Genomic DNA, 23,306 nt, shown 5'->3' with positions numbered 1-23,306 from the left:
TGCTGTTGAGTTTCTTGATTGTACACAGAATCTTCTGCTGCAACTGTTACTGTTGGCACATCTCCTTCTTGACTACTTCTTGACATGTTCAGGTATTGGCATCGAAATATTATATGTTGCAGTTGTAGAGTTTTCATTATTTGTAGCATTGTTTGTTGGGTAAGGTGTGTTTTCCAGTGGTTTGAGGAATAAAGTTATTCGCTTTGAGCTGTTAGCTGCTGCTTCACTCAGTTGTTTTTGCCATCTGTTGCTTGCACCACTTTCAAATCCCCTCTTCATAGTGATCTATCTAGTCAATATGTAGCCTATCCACACTTGAAGTATTCTGCTGCAAATAAGTAGCTTATCTACACTTGAAATCTTCTACTGTAAACATGTACACAAATGCCGAATGGTACACAAATGCTGAAAAGACGTAAAATGAAGGAATACTAATTAAGAACACAAAATGAAACAGACAGATTATTATCCTTATCACTGAATCAAAACTCAAGCATGCAAGGTATAATATAACAGGCTGAGCTGAAGACAAAGGGATGACATATATATATATATAGTGTAACCCTTCTGCCTGTCAGAGTTGGCAGCAACAAGGGCTGGGTTCAGTATCTAGGGGTTCCATTCCAATAACACAATGCAAAACCGGCTCGAGCCCCCACCCAGTGACCTGGGACAAATATATACCACCCCCGCTGGGCGCCTCCAAGAGGCAATACTTCCCCTCTCGCAAGCACATAGTCTGAGTGTAGCAAAAAGCCTTTTAATAACAGAGAGAAACAATGTGGCATTATGTTGGGGAAACACCACCACCAGGATTCATAACACAACCCATGAGCAAAAAAACCCACCCCAAGCAAATTGGGGCATGTCCTTTCCCTTTGGTTCTTGAGTCCAGCAACCCAAATCACCCAAAGTCCCAAAAGTCCAACGACCCAAAAGTCTCTGTCTCTGGTCAGGGCAGCCCCAGAGCTCAAAAGTTTATCTGCAGAGTTTTACTTCCCAACCTGGGTGGAGATTGGGGGTGGGGAGAGAGAGTAAGGGCACCTTACGTGGTCCAAAGCTGATGGCCCCACCTCTCCATGGGGGGGGCTCCCCATGGGCTGCTGTAGGCATCCAACAAAGTGCTCTGCTCCACCAGCCGCTCCGCTCGCCTTCCCGCAAACTGCTCTGCTCCACCAACCGCTCTGCTCGCCGTCCCGCAAACTTCTCCACCATATATCTTCAGGCTCCCCCACTACTTAACACAACACTCAGTGATTTCAGCTCTTTGTAAGTTTAGCTCTTTTGTGATTTCAGCTTGTAGTAGGGGAGCCTCAGTGCTGGTACACCATTAGCGCAAAGGGAATTCAGCTCAGCAGCCTGTAACTAGACTCCTAATGGAATCAAAATTAGCTCTGATATTCCACAGTGGAGAGAGGAGGAAGTGCAATTAGCATGTAAGGCCCTCACCAGGGGGCCCATGCCACAAAGTATTAATACCTGTCCCCAGCCTCTCTCAATTCACAGAGTTTTGGAACCCATGTCCCTTGCCTAGCGAGTGCTACTTAGTTGATGGCGAGTCCCTCCATCATAACAAAAGGCCAAGTCAGTTCCACTGTCCTTGATTCCCATAATCAGGGTAATAACAATTTATTCTTCCTGCCCCAATAACAGAGACACTGGGGATCCTGCAGCAGCCAAAGTGAGCATTTGGGCAGCTATGGCCTCATTCTAGGCGGGGTGGGTTTGCCTATGCAAATGAGATCAGTCCCTGAAGTTCTTTTCCACAACTTGCCCCGCCTCACCACCAGATGTCAGGGTGGAGCTCATCCTGACTCTGCTTACAATAGTAAACACAGACACGGATATAGACAGAGGGATAATGTCCAAAAATTTCAAACGTGTCCTCACAAAACTCACTGTACAAGATTATCCTTACAAATTTTCACCTTGAATCTGGGCCTATAGCCTACGAAATCCTATGATGATGGCCAAACTACCAAGCTAGGGCTCAACCAACCAACCAGTCACCTCTTTTAGCTAGCATATGAAGATAATAATGAGGAATTTTCACTCATAAATAATTCCTTAGTCAACTAGATGTAAAACTATAAAAACAGTAAAATGTAACAATTCTGTACCTTTCAACATGCACTTGATCCAGCATCAGCCAGTAGTAGTGGTTTGTTTATATAATCAGGTGATCTGAGAGTACACGTTCATCAAGGTCTAATCTTGTGCCATCAGAACCAATATATATTTATTAATATTTATGAACATTTTAAACTCTTTAATATGACAAAATCTATATCAGTTAACAAAAAAATTATGTCTATTACCAAATCACATCTCTTATTTGCTTAAATTTGCAGCTCTAAGCTGAGAGAGTGTGTCACATTTTCATCCAATAGGGATGCGCATAAAAACAATTTACGAAAGTTATCAAATACCAGAAAATTAACAAGTGTCTAAATTGAGTCCCCCTTTGAGCTTAAGGCCCAGGCCAAATGGCCCTCCTGCCCCCCCCCCCTCCAGCTGATTGGCCCTGAGCTTTTGATATGTGACGAGATGATAGCTTGAGGTGTGGTATTTTAATTAGCAACCTGAATATCTTGATAAAACTTTAGAGTATTACATAAAATCTTATCTATTTTTCTGTTTTAGGTGTTGTTCTGTGAACATCACTGGAAGAATAGGAGCATTACTAAGGAGACTTGAATATGAAAGATACGTTATAGATAAATGAATGTGATCTCTGTTACATGGAGCAATGCTGAAATTCCAAGAGGCTGTTAAACATGTCAGTGGTTCCGCACCTATTTCCACTTGCTCTGAAACCTTGATTGCAAGAAGATATGTTCTTCAGCAGAAACTTGGCAGAGGAAGCTTTGGAACAGTCTATCTAGTTTCAGACAAGAAGGCAAAACAAGGAGAAGAATTGTAAGTAAGCATCTTATATAGCGTGTTGACTCAATGTATTTGGGAAAAAAATTGGCCCATATTTCTAATTTTTTTTGTTTTTGTTTTCTTTGGTGCCCCATTACCTCCCAATTTAGTATTACCTGCAAATTTCATTAATACACTCTTTACCCTATCTTCACTGATGGTGCTAAATTGGCTGACGCTGAACCTGGCACTCCACTAGATACCGTCTTTCCAACTCAATACATTATTGTGTAGGCTTCTTCAGTAAGATTTCAGTCTATGTTATGGTGGGCTTAATCAAGCCAGTTTTAACTGATTTTATAAGTTAAATTTTTTGTCTATCTTCCATATATATCCCTCCTGTCCATAGTATCTAAGTACTTCTCAAACAGTAAAAAGAACTCTATCAAATGGATTACTAAAATCCTGATACATCTAGGGTTAAATTCACTCTATCCATTACTTAAATGCCAGTTACAACTTATATGAAGCTTAAGTGGTATATAGGGTCTTGTGCTAATTGAACAGGGGTGAATTTTATCCCTTCTGTATAAAATGTCGTTTGTACATTCATGTAATTGAGAGGACGCAGTGAGAAGGCGTATATCCACCATAACAGTTTTCCTTTTCTCCAGTGTACCAAAACTGCTTACTTCTGACAAAAAAGGAAAATAATGTGGTCCACAAGATCTTTCTTGAGGAGGTCTATTAAAATTTGCACCACTCATAATGCATTTCCATTCCATGCTCAGTGACCTTCATGAAAATATTATCTTTATTTACTTGAATATTTAAAAATTGTTATAAAATGCAAAGAGAGAGATCCCCAAAAATGATACAGTTCAATTGCTGTGGTATCTAACTCGGTAATGCTCTGTCCAATTATAAATGGCCTTTAAAGCAATCAAGCTGGGAAAGATAAGAACAAGGTAAGAACATTTCAGAATTCCTGCTTTTCTTTTATGGATCTGTCCCCTTCAGGTGACTTTTCCCAGGGTTTGTCTAATCTATCTAAGTTTTTATACCATGCCAGTCACTTTAGTGTTGTAGTCAGGGTACCATCATAAAGACTCAGTTAGATTGTTGGAGAGGACCTAAGAGAAGCTGGTAGCTAAACCAGCAGAAAATACAGAAGACTTTTTCTGTTTTTGATGATAAAATTGGATGCCTGCTTGTCTAATAAGAAAGGAGAGGTAATGACTATAGAAATCGTAAAGTGAAAGCTACCATGGCTACTGTACTTGTAATTGATAACAATTTTTTTTATTTAGTCTCAACAATCTTAATTTTGTCTCTACCTGAAAATGGACACATTTTCATCAATTTATTTTATAATTTCAATAGGATCACAAAATATCACAGACTTAACACTTCCAAGGAATGTTAACAGCTCTGCATGTGAAATCAAATTTGGGTGCATGTCTAATATCATTGGATGAAATTTCTTGTTGTATAAAACTATATTCTCATCACTCTGACAATTTTACAGACTGGGACTTTAAAAAGTATCTTTTCCCTATAATCTAGAATTTTGTGTGTCCATTGGACTTGATACTGGTTGCTTCATGTCTGACACCTCAATTGGATAATTTTTTCATCCAGAAATAGGCTCTTTTCCTTAAGCTTGGAACCACTCAGTAACCTAACCTATGTGAGGAATCAAATTTTCCGTGATGACTTGGATATTGGCTCAAAAGATAACATTAGTGTTGGTAATCCAACTGTGGTCAGCACATATGTAGTATTTCTTGTTGAAGATACTGATAGTGCATCACCTAGCCATATTTGATGAGAATATTCAGCTAATAGAATTTCTGATTTCTGAAAAATTTGGACACTTGCTTATTGTGTAGAAGAGATATCAAGGCTCATCGGAGTGTGTTGGGGAGCCCCCTGATACCTGGAACGTTTACAGTTCCAAGAGCTAGGTGCATGCAGCAATATTTCAGTCACTTCAACTAGTGTCAGTAATAGCAGAGTTCTTTTTCATATTTTTCAGAAATATTAAAGTGCACATTGTACAGTAGCCATTTTGGTAGGTCACATTTCCAATAAATGATACATTTGTTGGTTATTATGTTATAGTAATTAGGTTAACAGGGAATTGAAAGAGTCCTATTCATTTTAAACCCAGGTATTTTTTTTTATCTTTTTCCAGGACTAAGAGAGAGAGCCCTTTCAGGCAGTTTTCCCAACAGAAAGGGGCAGGGAAGTGGGTTTTAGTAGTTACACTGTATATTAAGGGTACATTTATAAATAGTTTATAAAGATTTAAAAATGATTGATAAATGCTTTAATAGATAGTTAATCAATTGTTATACAGTTCCACGGGTCAATATGTTGTTTATAACCATCTGTTACACCTTCTGCTGATGTGCTTTCAGGCTTCTATAATGTATGCTACTCATATCTGTAACATGCTTATAACATCTATTAATCATTTATTAACCTTTGGTAAACTATTTATAAGTTTACTTTTTATATAAGGCATGACCATTTTGTTTTCTGATTTTTACATGTGCCAAATTAGTTTCCAGCATTTTTAAGGCAACTTTCCATTACAAACTTGTGGTTATACTGCATTTGTGTGGAAGCCTGCAGAGAGTTAGAGACCCACAAAGATATCTTGACTATTAGTGAAACATTATAGTTTTGCCAAAGCAAAGCATTTTGCTATTTTACCTCGAAAGAATTGCTCATTTGTGAGAAAACTAAAGTCAGTTTTTGCAATTGGAGGGTGACATTGCACTACAAAAAATGGCAACATTTCTTGCTGGAATAAATTAGCACCATCTTAACAGTGAGAAGCTGGAAATGACATCTCACCCTAGATAAAATTATTTTTAACAATATAAGTATTTATTTATGTTGCTGTAGTGCCAGGTGTTTTCTAAATGCAGAAGAAGACAGGGTACGTATGCTGAACAGATTACAATCTAATGTTTTGTTACTGTACTTCTTAGATGCTTAACTTTATGATAATCTGATCATGATAGGCGTGACTTTGCTAGGACCATTCATGTGTAAAGTTAGCCATGTGCATAAAGTCTGCAGGAATAGGGCATTCAAGTTGTGATGCTGAAGAACAACTCTGAAAAATATAATTTGAGCATTCTAAACAATGTTGATCAGTTAACTCTTCCAAAGACTCCTGTCTCCATTTGAGAGATAACTGAGACAACCTTCATGGAAGAGTTTATTTCTATTTTGGACATATGCAAAACTTACAAAATAAATCGGACTAACTCTTATGAATTCATATCTGAAGCAGTCTGCTCATAGTCTGCTCTTATTTTGTTTTGGTAATGTTTGGATGTTTCCGTGACTGAGACAGTCCTAATGAAGATTGGCCAACAGAAAAAGTTGTGTGTTTTGGGCAGTGTCTTCATGTATTCTTGAATATGGCATGAGCAACTCACAGTAAATGAAAGCACTTTGCATGATTGAAATTTGAATGTTTGGGGCTGAAGTGGCTGTATTTTCAGCAGCAAAAGCATGAATTAAATTGAAAAATATATTTTTGCCTTCACAGAAGTGGCTGTGCAAATCCATATGGTAGAATAGGCTGACATTAGGACTCATTTCACATTTATCTCTGTCCCAGGTGGTAAAGGCCATGCAGTTTTAAGTAATCTCAGAGGAAGTGCCCTTCACTTCAAACAATTTGCATGCTGATCTGTTATGACATCTTATCAGTAAATACACAAACCTGCCTTCCCCAGATCCACTATTTTGGAATTATAAGAGACACGAGAACAAGAAGCAGTAACATTTATTTTTAGAAAGCTCCAAAAGTACCAACTGATCTTAACGTTATCTAACTAAACTAAGTACAAAGACTATGTAGACTAAAACCTGAAGTGAGCAGCATTGAGAAAGGAGAGAATAGATAGTTCCATGGCTACTGTTACTGGCAAAAGAGGATCTATGAACTGTAAGAGGTACTAATCCTCTACATCTTCTGTTGGAGAATTTGCTTCCAGGAGTCACTGTGTGCACTCCTTCCTCCACCCCCATTGCTTTAAATTGGTCCTGGACATGTGAGGCATTGTGTGTGTCCCCTGCAGAGCCATTACCTTTGGAGAACTCCAGATACTGGTAAATTATCTTCCTTACCAAAGTATGATGAAGCAAAACATTTCTTAAACCCAAACTAGCAGAAATTGCAAGGTCTGAGGAGCCTCAAGTGGATGAAATGACTATTTATTCTTTTCTACTAGATTTATGATAGGTTTAGGTTTGAGGTGAATGGTTCAGGAGTACTACTTCTTTAGCAAGGCTTCACTGTAACTCTGGTATAATCCCTACTTCAGTGGTTCTCAACCAGGGGTCCGGGGCCCAATGGGGAGCCATGAGCAGGTTTCTGGGGTTCTGCCAAGCATGGCTGGCATCAGACTCGCTAGGGCTCAGGGCAGAAAGCTGAAGTCCCACCACACGGGACTGCAGCTCGGGGACCTGAGACCCACCACCCAGAGCCTGAACAACTTAGCTTCGCAGTGCCCCTTATGGTGTGAGGGGTCCCCGGCAATTGCCCTCCTTGCTACCCCCTAACACCGGCCCTGATTATAATATGCCTAAAAGCAGTAGTTGTGGCACAGCTTGGCTGTGGAGTTTGTATAGCTTGTCAGAGGGGGCCTCAGAAAGGAAAACGTTGAGAACCCCGCCCTACTTCATGCCTTCATAGAGGCTCTCATATTTCTATTGGAATTTTACAGCTGTTTGCATTTATGTGGAAGGTTTAATGAGTGTTTTTCTTTGTTGATCACTAGGTCTGACAGGAGATACTTTAATTAAAGTTTCAGAGTAGCAGCTGTGTTAGTCTGTATTCGCAAAAAGAAAAGGAGTACTTGTGGCACCTTAGAAATTTGTTAGTCTCTAAGGTGCCACAAGTACTCCTTTTCTTTTTAATTAAAGTGTAAGACCTGAATGTTTCCTTCCTACTCCAAGTCCTAACTATTTATCTGTTTAGGCCCTTGTGACCCTAAGAGCAGCCTAATGCTAGAGGGCAAGGGGCTGCCTGGTACCTAGCAGTGAGTCTCAGCTGGCCTGACGAGTTCAGTGTACTACTGTTTCATAATCTATATTTAAAAGGTGCGTATGTATCTAAAAGATATCATATGCAAATTGGTAACACTCATTCATATTATTGCGTGGTGTATGTGTGGGTGATTCAGTCATTCTCCTGCTCATGAAGTGTAGTGTGCACACTTTGGATCACCCATTTCCAGAGAGCCCAGTCTCCTGCCAGTGTTGCAGCCTGTTCTATATTAAGGCTGAGGCGGGCACGGTCAGAAGCCACTTGTGAGACTATCCAGTTTTTATTGGATCAAACACATAAAGCTGGTGGGCTGGTATGGACTCCAGCATACACAGCAGATGGCCAAGCCACCTGAGACAGCATTGTCACGTGGGAAGACCTTGGAGGCTGGTTGGTCTAACACGTGACATCTTTGTTCATAACATGATGTAACCACTGTATGCGTTCAATACATCATTACTGTTTCATGTCAAAAGGGTCCAGCAGGGGCATTTGCATCTCTGTGGTGGCTCAGGTTTCTGAGCCATACAAATGGACAGAAGCTACTGCTGCTTGATAGATGTGCATCTTTGTCCGAGTTGATATGTGTTACTGATGCTGCAGAGACTTCTCATTACAAATCAGATTTTTGATCCTCAGTTGAATTAGTAGCACATAGATGAATTAAAAAACATGTGATTCAAATGTCACCTCACTCGACCACATTAAGAACATAAGAATGGCCATGCTGGGTCAGAACAATGGTCCATCTAGCCTAGTATCCTGTTTTCTAACAGCGGTCAATTCTAGATGTTTCAGAGGGAATGAACAGAACAAGGCAATTATCAAGTGATCCATCCCCTGTCGTCCAGTCCCAGCATCTGGCCACCAGAGGCTGAGGAACACCCAGAGCATGGGGTTGTGTCCCTGAGCATTGTGACTAATGGCCATTGATGGTCCTATCCCCCATGAACTTATGTAATTCTTTTTTGAACCCATTTATAGTTTTGGCCTTCACAAGATCCCCTGACAACCAGTTCCATAGATTGACTGTACGGTGTGTGAAGAAATACTTCCTTTTGTTTGTTTTCAGACTGCTGCCTACTAATTTCATTGGGTGATCCCTGGTTCTGGTGTTATGTGAAGGGGTAAATGACATTTCCTTATTCACTTTCTTCACACCATTCATGATTTTATAGACCTCTAGCATATCCCCCCTTAGTCATCTCTTTTCCAAGATGAACAATCCCAATCTTTTTAATCTCTCCTCACATGGAAACTGCTGCAGACCCCTTATCATTTTTGCTGCCCTTCTCTGAATCTTTCCCAATTCTAATATATATTTTTTGAGATGGGGTGACCACAACTGCATGCAGTATTCAGGGTGTGGGCATACCATGGCTTTATATAGTAGCATTATGATATTCTCTGTATTATTATCTATCTCTTTCCTAAGGTTCTAACGTTCTGTTAGCTTTTTTGACTGTTGCTGCACATTGATGGGTGTTTTCAGAGAACTATCCACAATGACACAAAGATCTCTTTCTTGAATAGTAACAGATAATTTAGACCCCATCATTTTGTATGTATAGTTGAGATTGTTTTCCAATGTGCATTACATTTATCAGCACTGAATTTCATTTGCCATTATTTCCCAGTCACTCAGTTTTGTGAGATCCCTTTGTAGCTCTTCCCAGTCAGCTTTGGACTTAATTATCTTGAGTAATTTTGTATCGTCTGCAGACTTTCCTACTTCACTGGTTACCCCCTTTCCAGATCATTTATGAATATTATAAAAGCGGCACTGGTCCTTGTACAGGTCCCTAGGGGACCCTCCTATTTACCTCTCTCCACTGGGAAAACTGACCATTTATTCCTACCTTGTGTTTGCTGTCTTTTAATCACTGATCCATGAGAGGACCTTTCCTCTTATCCCATGACTGCTTGGTTTGCTTAAAAGCCTTTGGTGAAGGACCTTGTTAGAAGCTTTCTGAAAGTTCAGTTACACTATATCCTCTGGATCACCCTAGCCTACATATTTGTTGACTCCTCAAATAATTCTGATAGATTAGTGAGGCCACAGGTGCTGGAACTAGGAGGGGCTGCTACACTCCCTAGCTTGAAGTGGTAATAATAACACAAATACATGGTTTCTGCCTTCAGCACCCCCAGTATAAAAATTGTTCCAGCACCACTGGGTGAGGCATGATTTTCCTTTACAAAAGCCATGTTGACTCTTCCCCAATTCTATTCTTTACTATAGGTTCAACCCGTTTGCCTGGTCCTGAATTTAGGCTTACTGGCCAATAGTTGCCAACCTCGCCTGTGGAGCCTTTAAAAAAACTGACGTTACATTAGCTATCCTCCAGTCCTCTGGTACAGAGCCTGATTTAAGTGATAGGTTATGTACTAGTTATCAGTTCTGCAGTTTCATATTTGAGTTCCTTCAGAACTGTTGGGTAAATACCATCTGGTCTTCGTGACTTATTACTGTTTAATTTATCAATTTGTTCCTAAACCTCCTCTCTCAACATCTCAATCTGGGACAGTTTCTCAGATTTGTCATTTAAAAATAATGGTTGAGGTGTGGGACTCTCCCTCACATCCTCTGCAGTGAAGACCGTTGCAAATAATTCATTTAGCTTCACTGCAATGGCCTTGTCTTCCTTGAGTGCTCCTTTAGCACCTCGATCATCCAGTGGCTCCAGTGGTTGTTTGACAGGTTTCCTACTTTTGATGCACTTTTTTTTTTTTGCTGTTAGTTTTTATGTCTTTTGCTTGTTGTTCTTCAAATTCTTTTTTGGCCTGCCTATTTATGCTTTTGTACTTGATTTGCCAGAGTTTATGCTCCTTCTATTTTCCTCAGTAGGATTTGACTTCTAATTTTTTAAGGATGCGTTTTTACCTCTACCCAACTCTTCTACTTTGTTGTTTAGCCATAGCGGCATTTTTTTGGTACTACCTACTAATTTGTTTATTTGATGTATACATTTAATTTGAGCCTCTGTTATGATGTTTTTTAAAAGTTTCCATGTAGCTTGCAGGGATTTTACTCTTGTGACTGTTTCTTTTAATTTCCATTTAAGTGGCTTCCTCATTTTTTTTTATAGTTTCCCTTTCTGAAGTTAAATTATACTGTGGTGGGGTTGTTTGGTATTTCCCCTCCCCGCAAGGATGTTAAATGTATTTACATTTTGGTAACTGTTACCATGCGGTTCAGCTATATTCACCTCTTGGATCAGCTCCACTTAGGACTAAATCAAGAATTACCTGTCCTCTTGTGGGTTCCAGGACTAGGTGCTCCAAGAAGCAGTCATTACTGGTGTCTAAAAATTTTATCTCTGCATCCCATCCTGAGGTGACATGTACCCAGTAAATATGGGGATAGGTGAAATCCCCCATTATTATCGAGTTTTCTATTTTTATAGCCTCTCTAATCTCCCTGAGCATTTTACCATCACCAAACTAATCAGGTGGTTGGTAGTATAGTCCTACTACTGTACTCTTATTAATCAAGAATGGCATTTCTGTCCATAGAGATTCTAGGGTACAGTTTGATTCATTTAAATTTTTTACTATAGTTGACTCTTTCTATGCATTCTTTCACATATAGTGCCACTCTCCCACGAGCACGACCTACTCTGTCATTCCTATCTGTTTACAAGGCAGGTAATCATGCAAGCTGCATTTGTGCAATAAATTGAATAGCCCCCACTGTGCTACTAGACTTCTGCCTGCATTATATTTACTCTTGTAGCTTTTTGTTTTTGTTTTGATTTTTGTTTTTTTATGTGTGGAGTGTTTGTTGGCCTAAGATTAGAAAATGTTAGGTATATCTGGCTCTCTCACTCCCTTTCTAAACTCTTTTGCAAAACTCCCCAATTCACTAGCTCCTCTGGTTGTTTAGGAGTTGGCTTTTTAACTACTTTTCTCCTTGGGTAGCCCCACTCCCTGGTTAAGGGCTGCTAAAGGAATTAGGGGTCAAAGCCTTGTTAAGAAACATGCCTCCCCCCCAAACAGGTTGCATTATAAACTTCAGTCAAGCAGGCACACTGCAGGCAGCATGCATACAACAAACAAATGAACAGACAACAAACTCACCCCAAGGGTCACATGGTCATTCTTCCTTCACTTGGAGAACTGTCTTGCAATGTTTCATGTCAGTAAAGCAACCTCTCTCCTTGGTAACAAAAGAGCCAAGATGCTCTAAAGAGTAGATGAATTCAACTTCTTGTCCATCAATTATAGTGGGTAGAGGTAGAGGTCCATCAGCCACTTTCATCAGTTTGGTCTTCTTCCAGTTAACCTGAAGACCAAGTTTACTTGCATCTTCTGTAAATGTATTCAGTACATTGATGAGATTAGTTCATCAGGATTCAGATAGAGCTGTGTCATCTGCATATTCCAGGTTTGTTATTCAGACGTCCACCCCCAGTATGCAGCTAGTGACTGCTTCCATCGTTCGGTCAATAACACGTAGAACAGATCAGGGGCAGGCACATGCCCTTGACAGATGCCACTTTTGTATTCGAACCAGTTTATATTTTTTTCCTTGTGAGCCCTTTTACTGAGAAATTTGGTTTACAATAACATCAGCTGTTTATTTAATGGGATCATCAATTTGACTGCAGCATTTCAAACATTGCCTATTCTTTGTAAGAGACAAAACTGAATGAGCCGTTTAATTCTATTGATGTAAAAGTACAATAGTTATGTATTAAATTATGGCTTCTTATTTTTATTTTATTACTTTTTGTTTTGACTTGCAGCATTTAGCAACAGATAATACCTGTAAATGCTTGTAGCTACCTATCTTGTGATAAAGTTCTGCAGTTCACCAGTATACCACTTGGAGGCACCTGTGTATTGCAGTTATTCTCCTTAGCTGCTGCTGAACTTTAATTGTAAATTAAACATAGATTCCCTTAACTTTCTGTCATTTACATGTGCAGTAGGTATAATTTCAGATCCAGTGAAAATGGCATAACTTGAATACAGCATTCAAGATGGAAAATATTAATCATTTGTGTAAATTTCTCATATTACAGGGAAATATATTGCATGAAAGTTCAAATATTATTCTAGGACAGAATTTATCTACAGTATTTAAGAATTTTTCCCTTCTAACAAAGCTGATTTTGTAAGGTAGTAAAATTAAAACATTTAACAAACCTTTCTAAAATTAGTCTTTGTGCTGAATTTACCCATGTTGTGGTCCATGTCCATGCTCTGTGGGCATTTTGATGAATCAAAGGAACTGAGTCTCACACAATCCCCCAAATTACATCTCCATAGAGTATGTTTATTATTTCATAGCTGATTCAGGACATGATATACGGATGTTAGAGAAAGTATGAAATCAGCTGGAGTTTGCTAATGCAGATAATGTTCAGGAAACATACTCTGTCAACCTATGTAGTTGTCTAAATCGCTACGGGGAGAACACAAATGAACTTTAAGAACAGAAATTCTCAAAGAGAATCGAACCTCAGCTGTTGATGCATCTGGTTAGTAGTTGTTGAAGCATATCTTTTGGATTTTTTTTTTAGCACAATGCCTAGGAGTGATTTAACAAAACACTAACAACATTTAGAATGTTATTTCAGTGACCGCTCAGAGCAATTTTTGGATGGGACAAGGAAATAAATTTTTGGGGATCTTTTACCCCTCCCTATCTCCTAATGGCTTTTGTTCATTATGATTATAGAATTATGCATGCAGCTGGCATATTATCTGGTGCACACTTAAAGTTAACTGACTAATTTTAAATAAGAATGTGTGTGGAGATGGTGAGATCAGCACCAGCCTCCTGCTGCAGATGTGGATCCCAGGTGCTTGTGTGGGGGTCAATCCATATTTACTAACATTTTAAAAAAGTTTTCTAAGGGTCAGTTTTCTAAATAAATGTAGATTCTTTGGGCTGCTAGGTCCTCAGCCATTGGCTTTGTGTGCTTTCTGGTGAATGTTAGTACTTACTGGGAGCTTTTTACAAGAGTAAATTGATTGAATTGTCACAATAAGCAACATTTGCTTTGTGAATGGACCCTGTCTTCGTATGTGTTTGGTTTATATAAAATTTGTGTACTGGCATTTGGTTAGTGTGTGAATATAACTATTACAGCAATAGTTATATTCACATGTGGATGCAGATATAGTGGTATAAAGGTGCTTTATACTGGTATAGTTTACTCCTCTTCCTGTACCAGTGTAGTTACAGTGGTATAACTGTTGTGTGTAGACAAAGCCTAAGAGTCTGGGGCAGCTAGTCTTCCAGCTGTTGGAGAGCTATGTGAAGGGTGGTCTCTCTGCCATCACTTCTTGCCATTTCCACAGGTTTCTCTGCCTCTGCCTTTCTGCCCCACTATAGGGATTGTATGCTCTTGAGCAGGCTTCCTCTTCAGCTACCAAACCTTATAGAATATGGGGCTGGCTTCAGAACCCATGCCAGCTGCTGCTCTCTGGCTATCTCTCAGCATCAGGTAGAATAGATAAGAAAGAGCTGGAGGAGGGCAGGATTGTAACTGGCTTTAGGTGAGGTAACCAACAGGGGGTGGAGAAGAGGCTGCTGAGCAGGAAAGAGAGATGTTGCTGTCTTACGGTCCTACACTGCTACTGCCTCCTCCTCCTGTGTCTCATAAGCCTGTGACTTTGGCCAGGACTGTAATTACTAAGGACTGGTCAGTAAAATGTGGGCCAGCCTCTGTGAAACCAGGGCTGCTGGTTATGATAACTATGTATTAAGTAAACCCATAAACCAGGACATGTGTGCATTCAGCAGAAAGATTAATTTTAGAAAGTTTAGTTAAAACTACAATAGTTTTCAACCTCTGTGACGGGATGGACTAGGCCCTGAGGCCCCCTGCTGGAGGCCTTGTGGCCCTGCCACACCCCACTCTGGAAAAGTGCAGTAGAGAGGTCCTACAGGAACCCTATAGATAGCAGACAGCTACTATCTATAGGATTCCTGTGCTGGGACCCAGAGTAGAGGGTGGGCCTGGGTCCTCCCCCACCAGCCACTGGGAAAGTGGCCTGGACTTTGAGGCACCCCACAAGGGGGACTGAACTGAACTGAAGCGCTGGGGCCAGAAATGCCCTGAAAGGGCGAAGACATTGCCTCCAGGTAAGGGGCCCGGGGCACTGCTCTATTCCGGAGCAGGGACAAACTGAGGGAGACGTTACAGAGGGCACTCAGAGAGGCCCCTGTTGGACTTGTACCCTGAAAGAGGTTCGCTTTGCTTTTATCTCACAAACAGACTGTGTATGACTTGGCCGGAGGGCTGAGTCAGCGAAGACCCACCACAAACAGGTAGAGCGAGAGTGCAGGCGCTTCACTTGGCCAGGGGGCGCTTGTGAGAAGTGTGTGCAACCCCGTTACAGCCCCATTTAATTCTTTGGACTCTTCTGGGATTTCTGTAGCAAACTCTGAATGATGATATATGGTATCTTATGAGCACCAAAGAGAAGCCGTCACACTAAGATACTTGGTACCTGTAAAATCTCTGGGAAACTCTGAATGATGATATATGGTATCTTATGAGCACCAAAGAGAAGCCGTCACACTAAGATACTTGGTACCTGTAAAATCTCTGGGCATCTCTACAAAGCCAGGAGAGGCAGCATGCTTCACAGTAGCTGAAAACCAGTTTTTAAAATGCTTGTTAAAACATATTTATATGCTGGCTGCTCTCCTGGCTTGGTTAGAGGAAGTATTCAACATAAATGATCCCAAATAGGCTGTGAAGTCAATTTCTCAATGTGAAGTCATGAGGTGAATTTTGGGACACAGTGGTAAAGGTTACTCCATTGTTGTTAAAAGGGTTGATACTTTTCTTTAGGCTGGGCTATCTAGGAAACCACAAGCTATCTCTTACAATGGGGTGCGTCTTAAAACTTAAGTTATGCAGAAGTTGGCCAAAATTGTGGAAAGGACCTAAAATTACTGAAGTTGTAACTACAGTTTTCTTCTAGTTCATCCCATTAGCCAGTTTTTACCAGAGTTAAAATATGTTATTAATAGAATAATTAGCTCATTACAGCTAATTACAGGTTGGTATATTTTTAATGAGATTATAAATTTGATTGATAAAGGTAATAGTGTTGATGTAATAGACTTCTATAAGGCATTTGACTTGACTTGACGCACAACATTTTGATTAAAAAACAAGAATGAGAAAATTAACATGGCACACATTAAATGGATTAAAATGGCTAACTGATAGGTCTCAAAACTGTAATTGCAAGTGGGGAATCATGGTCAGGTGGATATGTTTCTAGCAAAAACCATTGAACCATTATCCAGTGTTTTTATTTGCTGTTTTTTCCACCTTGCTACTGATACATAAATATTAAAAACCTTTCACTGGTTAAGTGTCCAAGGGAGAGGCTGACAGGAGTCATTTCTTTGCTGTCATTGCACAACTGTATCCTTCCTCATAACTAATGGATGAGGTCACAATCCTCTGATTTACAGGATTATTTTTAATGGGTTATTTCTCTCTCTCTCTCTTTCTCTCTTCCTCCCTCTCTCTCTCTCTCTCTCTCTGTACAATTAGATTCAAACAGCCTGGATTTACGGACCAGTGTTTATGAAAAATCATACCAATAAAATATTTTAGTCCACTCTGAACCATTTCTAAAAGTTTCTCGTACAATGTGACAGGTTTCAGAGTAGCAGCCGTGTTAGTCTGTATTCGCAAAAAGAAAAGGAGGACTTGTGGCACCTTAGAGACTAACCAATTTATTTGAGCATAAGCTTTCGTGAGCTACAGCTCACTTCATCGGATGCATTCAGTGGAAAATACAGTGAGGAGATTTATATACACACAGAACATGAAAAAATGGGTGTTATCATACACACTGTAAGGAGAGTGATCACTTAAGATGAGCTATTACCACCAGGAGAGCGAGGGGGAGAAAACCTTTTGTAGTGATAATCAAGGTGGGCCATTTCCAGCAGTTAACAGAAACGTCCGAGGAGCAGTGGGGAATAAATATGGGGAAATAGTTTTACTTTGTGTAATGACACCTCCACTCCTAGTCTCTATTCAAGCCTAAGTTAATTGTATCCAATTTGCAAATTAATTCCAATTCAACAGTCTCTCATTGGAGTCTGTTTTTGAAGTCTTTTTGTTGTAATATTACGACCTTTAGGTCTGAAATTGAGTGACCAGAGAGACTGGAGTGTTCTCTGACTGGTTTATGAATGTTATAATTCTTGACATCTGATTGGTGTCCATTTATTCTTTTACGTAGAGACTGTCCAGTTTGACCAATGTACATGGCAGAGGGGCATTGCTGGCACATGATGGCATATATCCCATTGGTAGATGTGCAGGTGAACGAGCCTCTGATAGTGTGGCTGATGTGATTAGGCCCCATGATGGTGTCCCCTGAATATATGTGAAATACCTGACAGCAGAGGGTAAAGGTTTGGGCTTGCCCTGAAGAGTGGCACCAGACTAGCTGACTGACTATTGTATCAGATGGAACTGAGCTAGCAGGCTAAGGGAGTTAAGCTTACAAAATGTATTGGACAAAATGGCATACCTACCCACCTGCAGACTGGCTGAACCCCACCGTATCTGTGGAGAGGTCATCTGGTGTTAAAACCAATTATTCATCAGTTGAAGAGAGGAGTAGAGACTAAAACAGTGACACACTGTCTGGTGGGGGAAGGGCTTTGACTTAATTACTTTGTCTGTTTGAGGTATTAATTATTAGGGTCTGCTGTCCATTATCTTTCTTTTTTGAAACAACTGTGGGTAACTTCTTCCTTCTTTCTCCCAAACCTCCACAAATCTGCTGCTAGCTTGATGGCAAAAACAATCAGACACCTGTGAAGCAGATACAACAGTTTTACAATATGTATAAATCTGCTGAGCTATTTGCCATACTGTCCCACATCTCTGTTGCTTTACTTGTAGAGAGTTGGCAGGGAAGATGGGATGTGCATGTGCACAAAGGATATCCACTTAGATGGAGAGTGTGTCCTGTGTGGAATTAAGGGGCATTTTATTTCATTTACACTGTTCTCTTTAAGCAATTTCCTGCCCCAAGAAATCTCCTGATTTAGATTATTTGTCTTTGATTCTGTGAATCATATATGTTGTAGACATGATAAAGCATCATAATCTCCATATTTTTTCTCACTTTTTACTTCTAGTCAACATTTTACGTTTACTTGCGGTACATATTTTCATAAGCTTGCTGTGAATTATTCTATATTACGTATTTCTCTTGAAACAAACTACAGCCGTAATGCTGTCGGTGATCATGCTGCAGTTTCTGCTGCTTTACATATTAATGTCTAGCACTGTAATTTCAATTGTCAGTGAATTACTAGCAACAGTTTTCTAAATCAGTACATAAGAAGCAAAAAGCCTATGTTTTGAGAAAAATGGAAAGCTACAGAGATAATTTGCAGTACTTTATACAGTTTATCTAAAAGAGACTGTCAGCAAGCGTTTATTAACCGTGTGGTAGGGTCATAGTCTCTCTCCTGCTACTTCTATCGGAAAGGCACAGCAAAGTCACAGAGCTGGGTGCATAGTGGAACTGAAAGAAAGAGGACAAATTACAAAAAATGCTGGCAGTTCTGTGCCAACACTGAATATGTAGTGCAGTTCCAAGTGAAGTATCGCAACTGCCCTGACCTACCTGCCATGTGCAGTATGGAATGATTTTTTTCTATGAATTTCATTGGGAGGCTGGAATACATGATCCTTAACCCAATACTTTAGAAGCTTCAAATGGAAAGGCTTGAAAGTGAATCAGAACAAGATTGAAAGGGTTAGAATGCAAACAGATAACCTGCATGTATAATTTGTTCTCTATCTGACCCTGATGTGACAGACAGGAAAGTTAGGTTTCTATATGAAGCGTAGTAATATAAAAATCTAGCATTGTACATAGGATTCTATTCAATTCTCAGATCCAGTTTGCTTATCTATTTTGATTTTAAAAAGATACAAGCAACTAAAATTTTTAATTTTACAAATATATGCTTAGGAAATTCCTAATAAAAAGTAGGTAAGAAGCATCATGGATTATTACTCCTGATGTGCAGACAATTGCAGTTATAAACGGCAAAATTTATATGCTCAATTGCTGATCTTATATCCATCTATAAGTATAGAATAGGTATGAAGTATTGCCAGCATGCCACACATGATCCTATGTGGCTCTGAAATACCGGTACCTGTATTACACTATGTCACACACAACAATACATTCCAATGTGAAGTGATTCACTCCTTGCACATTGAGTTAACCGGTATATCAAGTTTTGTAATTTATCTGTTAATGTTTATGTCTAGCCTCTAGAATTTTGCCTTCTTTTTTTATTTATTAGATAATACTAAAATACTTTTCACTTCTGCAGTACTTCTCAACTGATAGTTTTTTAAGGTGTAGTCTAAACTAGAAACATCACTGTGCAGCTGTAGACTGCTGTGAGCAACAGGTGTAGCGAAACACCTGCAAGCCTAGACTAGGAAAAAACATTCAGCCTGCATACATTTTCTAGTGTTGATCAGGCCAATTTCACTTTGGAAATCCTGTTTGTGACAAGACCAATCTTCTTGTGCCCCCAAATCAACATCCATACAATGATCTGTGCACATGTAAGCTCTAAGTGACTTTTCTTAGGTTGCACAGGAAGTCCCTGACCAACGCAGGAATAGAACCTAAGATTCCTGATTCATGTCCTGTGGTTAAGGCACTAATGGAATTGCACCTGCTTACACCAAGTCTGAATTTGACCTGTTTTGTCATTTAAAAGAAACAAACAACTCCGCTATTCATGTTGGGGGAGAAAATAATTTCTAGTGTATTAATGTTTTTTTTGTTGGGGTTACACTAGGCAAGTCTATGTATCTCTCTTTTTTTTTTTTTTTTACTTAGGCCTTGTGGCAAGTTTCTGTGCAGTAAAGTAGCTTTCTGAGTTGTAATTCCCGAGATGCACACACTGCCAAGCGACTTAGTGCACAGAAACTGCACAGTTGCAGCGGCGTAAAAAAAACACCCTGATGAGAGGCATACAGCTTTTTATGCCAGGGGTACAGTGCCACGGTGCCAGTCTAGACACCCTGGTCGATTACAGTGCTGTGACTGGCCTCCGGGAGGTGTCCCACAATGCCTGTTCTTGCCTCTCTGGTCATCGGTTTGAACTCTACTGCCCTTCCCTCAGTTGACCAACCGTCATCCCCACCCTGTAAATTCCTTTGGAATTTTGAAAGTCCTGTTCCTGTTTCCTCAGTGATGTGTGCAGTGGTGTCAGTGGTCTTTCCAAGTGGCCATGCCTGCTGCACACACCAGGCGATCCCCTGCTTGGAGCAATGCCGAGCTGCTGGACCTCATCAGCATTTGGAGGAGGCTGTCCAGGCCCAGCTGTGCTTCAGCTGCAGGAATAATGATACCTATGGACAGATTTCACAATACATGACAGAAAGGGGCCATGACCGGGACACACTGCAGTGCAGGGTGAAAGTGAAGGAGCAGCAGAATGCCTACCACATGGCGCGGGAGGCAAATTGCCGCTCCGGTGCTGTGCCATGAGTTGCTGGTTCTACAAAGAGCTGGACGCGATACTCGGTGGAGACCCCACCTTCACTGTGAAGGCCACTGTGAATAATTGGGTGGCTCGCATGCAGGGGGGAAAGTAACATTCAACACTTACCGGTACGGGGGCTGGCGCCTCGGGCGGAAGGGGCAAGGATGGGGGTCAGTGTCCCCCAGCCAGCCCATCCACATTTCCTGGCCCACGCCGCCCGGGGCTCCAGCTGCGATTTAAAGGGCTCGGGGCACCGGCCGCTGCTGAGGTAGCAGCAGTGGCAGCCAAAGCCCTGGGCAGTTTTAAATTGCCGGCCCCAGGGCAGCTGCTCCTTTTGCCCCTGCCCCCTCGTTGGCAGCCCCTGCTCGCGTGCCAGTCAAGAGTGGACCAAGCCAGGAGGAGGAAATATTGGACGAGGAGGGAGAAGGGAACCCAGATGCAGAGGACAACTAAGAGGTCAGAGATGCATGCAGCCAGGAGCTCTTTTCTATCCCCGAGGAAGCTAGCCAGTCACAGCTGTCGGATCTTGGCAAAGTGCAAACAGGAGAGGAGACCCCTGGTAAGTGGATTTGATTTTTGGGAATCACTGAAGTGAATTGTTGCGGGCAGGAGAGTTGCAGAAAGCAGGCTTGTGTCTGTATGCTGCACGTACCACCACATGCCTAGTCTGAGTGGCAGAACACTTCAAGAGAGTCTGCCTTAGAGATCTCCAGAAAACTCTCATGGAGATACTAGGCAATCCGCTGCTCCAGGTTCTTTGGCAGAGTTGCTTTGTTTCTTGCCTCATTAGTGGTAACTTTCCCGCACCACTCTGCTGTCACTGGGGGGATGGGGGGACCATTGCTGCGCACAGGTGAGCTGCATAAGGGCCAGGGCAGAAGCTGCAGTCTTGAAGACTGGTTGCCTGATCACCCTCAGCAGTGAGATATCTTCGCTAATGAACACAGCCTGTGGAAAATGTGGAGACAGGAATGATTATCAGGCTCCCCGTTCAGAGCTGGCTCTCCCCAAGAGCCCCATGCCCAGGGTCCAGGAACACTGATTTACCCTGCCCCTGCAACTGATCACCATTTTGGGGGTCTTGGGGCTCATGTGTGCTTGCCTGGGGTTAGCCAGTTAGTTACAGGTATGTGAATACAGGCAATGTTTTAAATCACTGAATCAGTGTTCCATGTGTTGCAAACAATACTGCTTCTGCAAAATGTTGCATTTTGGCTTCACAGAGATGACCTTGGGAGCCCAGCCTCCTTCTTTGTTATCGGTGGCAGAACGGCTGCACAGAATTAGAAAGCGGCCACGAAGAACTAACGAGGACTTTCTGCGTAATGTTATGATACACTCTGTGGCCCAAAACCAGGAATTGAAGGAGTGACGGGACAGCGAGACGAGGGACAGGAAGGAGAACGTGGCACGCCAGAATGAAGCCACGGAGCAGCTCTTAAATGTTAGGGAGCACCAAGTGCACATGCTCCAGGCAATACTAGCACTGCAAACCGCACAGCTCTTTCCCAGGCACCCCCCAAATACCACCCCCACACTCTTATCAACCTCCTGGCTCCAGTCTGCAGCCGTGGCATTCCACTCCTCCCCCGTCGCAGTCCAGCACTGCGGACTCCCAGTACTCACTGCACTCAACACCCATTCCTCTGCAGTTTGACCCTGCTGAAATACAGTACCCGATGCACTGTACTCCAAAGGAGAAGGTTGGATATGATCCCTGGACATACACAAATCTTTAACTGTCCTGGGACCCCACTTCCTCCTGGGACCTTCCCTTCCCCCATCTCCCTCAGTGCTGATGTGGTTTTTCTGTTTGACTCTCTCCTACAGTTTTTTTTTTTTTAAATAAAAGAATAGTGTGGGTTTGAAAGCAATCTTTATTCTATTAATTGAAAGCAAACAGAGCCCTGCAAAGCAACAGACAATTATCTTAAACTTTCATATTGCATCATCTGCATCAATCACAATCACCTCCTAGCATTACAAGAGAATAGCAACAAATATTAGTGGCTTTCAGCTTCAAATTGCTGCCTCAAGGCATCCCTGATCCTTATGGCCCCGTGCTGTGCCTCTCTAATAGCCCTGGTCTCTGCTGCTCAAATTCAGCCTCCAGGCACTGAGCCTCAGATGTCCAGCCCTGAGTGAAGCTTTCACCCTTCCCTTCACAAATATTATGGAGTGTACAGCATGTGGCTATAAGCATAGAAATATTGTAATCGGCCAGGTCCAGCTTCCCATATAAGCAGTGCGACTGGGCCTTTAAATGGCCAAAAGCACACTCAACAGTTATTCTGCATTTGCTCAGCCTGTTGTTGAACCTCTCTTTGCTGCTGTGAAGGTGCCCCGTGTATGGCTTCATAAGCCATGGCATTAAGGGGTAGGTGGGGTCTTCCAGGATCACAATAGGCATTTCGACTTCCCCGACAGTGATCTTCTGATCCGGGAAGAAAGTCCCTGCTTGCAGCTTCCTGAACAAGCCAGTGTTCTGAAAGATATGTGCGTCATGCACCTTTCCGGACCAGCTTGCGTTAATGTCTATGAAATGCTCACGGTGATCCACAAGCGCCTGGAGAACCATTGAGAAATACCCCTTCCGATTAATGTGCTAGGTGGTCTGGTGCCAGAATTGGAATATGCATACCATCTATTGCCCCTCCACAGTTAGGGAAACCCATTTGTACAAAGCCATCCACAATGTCAAGCACGTTTCCCACAGTCACTGTCTTTCGGAGCAGGATGCAATTAATGACCCTGCACACTTCCATCAACATGAGTCCAACGGTTGACTTTCCCACTCCGAACTGGTTAGTGACCGATCGGTAGCTGTCTGAAGTA

General features: G+C 41.4%; 1 protein-coding gene across 8 annotated transcripts in view; it reads left to right on the top strand.

Moving 5' to 3' along the window:
• Nucleotides 1-23,306, top strand: part of NEK11 (NIMA related kinase 11) — a 170,319-nt gene that overhangs the window by 8,135 nt on the left and 138,878 nt on the right. For all 8 annotated transcript variants that reach the window (XM_084620358.1, XM_084620356.1, XM_084620360.1 and 5 more), the window contains exon 2: nt 2,644-2,919. In XM_084620358.1, coding sequence (XP_084476484.1) covers nt 2,750-2,919 — 170 coding nt within the window. In that variant the 5' untranslated portion in view covers nt 2,644-2,749. The remainder of the gene's footprint in view (nt 1-2,643; nt 2,920-23,306) is intronic.

Source organism: Lepidochelys olivacea, assembly GCF_965140295.1.
Source record: "Lepidochelys olivacea isolate rLepOli2 genome assembly, chromosome: 2".
NCBI classification, from domain to species: Eukaryota; Metazoa; Chordata; order Testudines; family Cheloniidae; genus Lepidochelys; species Lepidochelys olivacea.
This window is presented reverse-complemented; position numbering and strand designations above follow the sequence as displayed.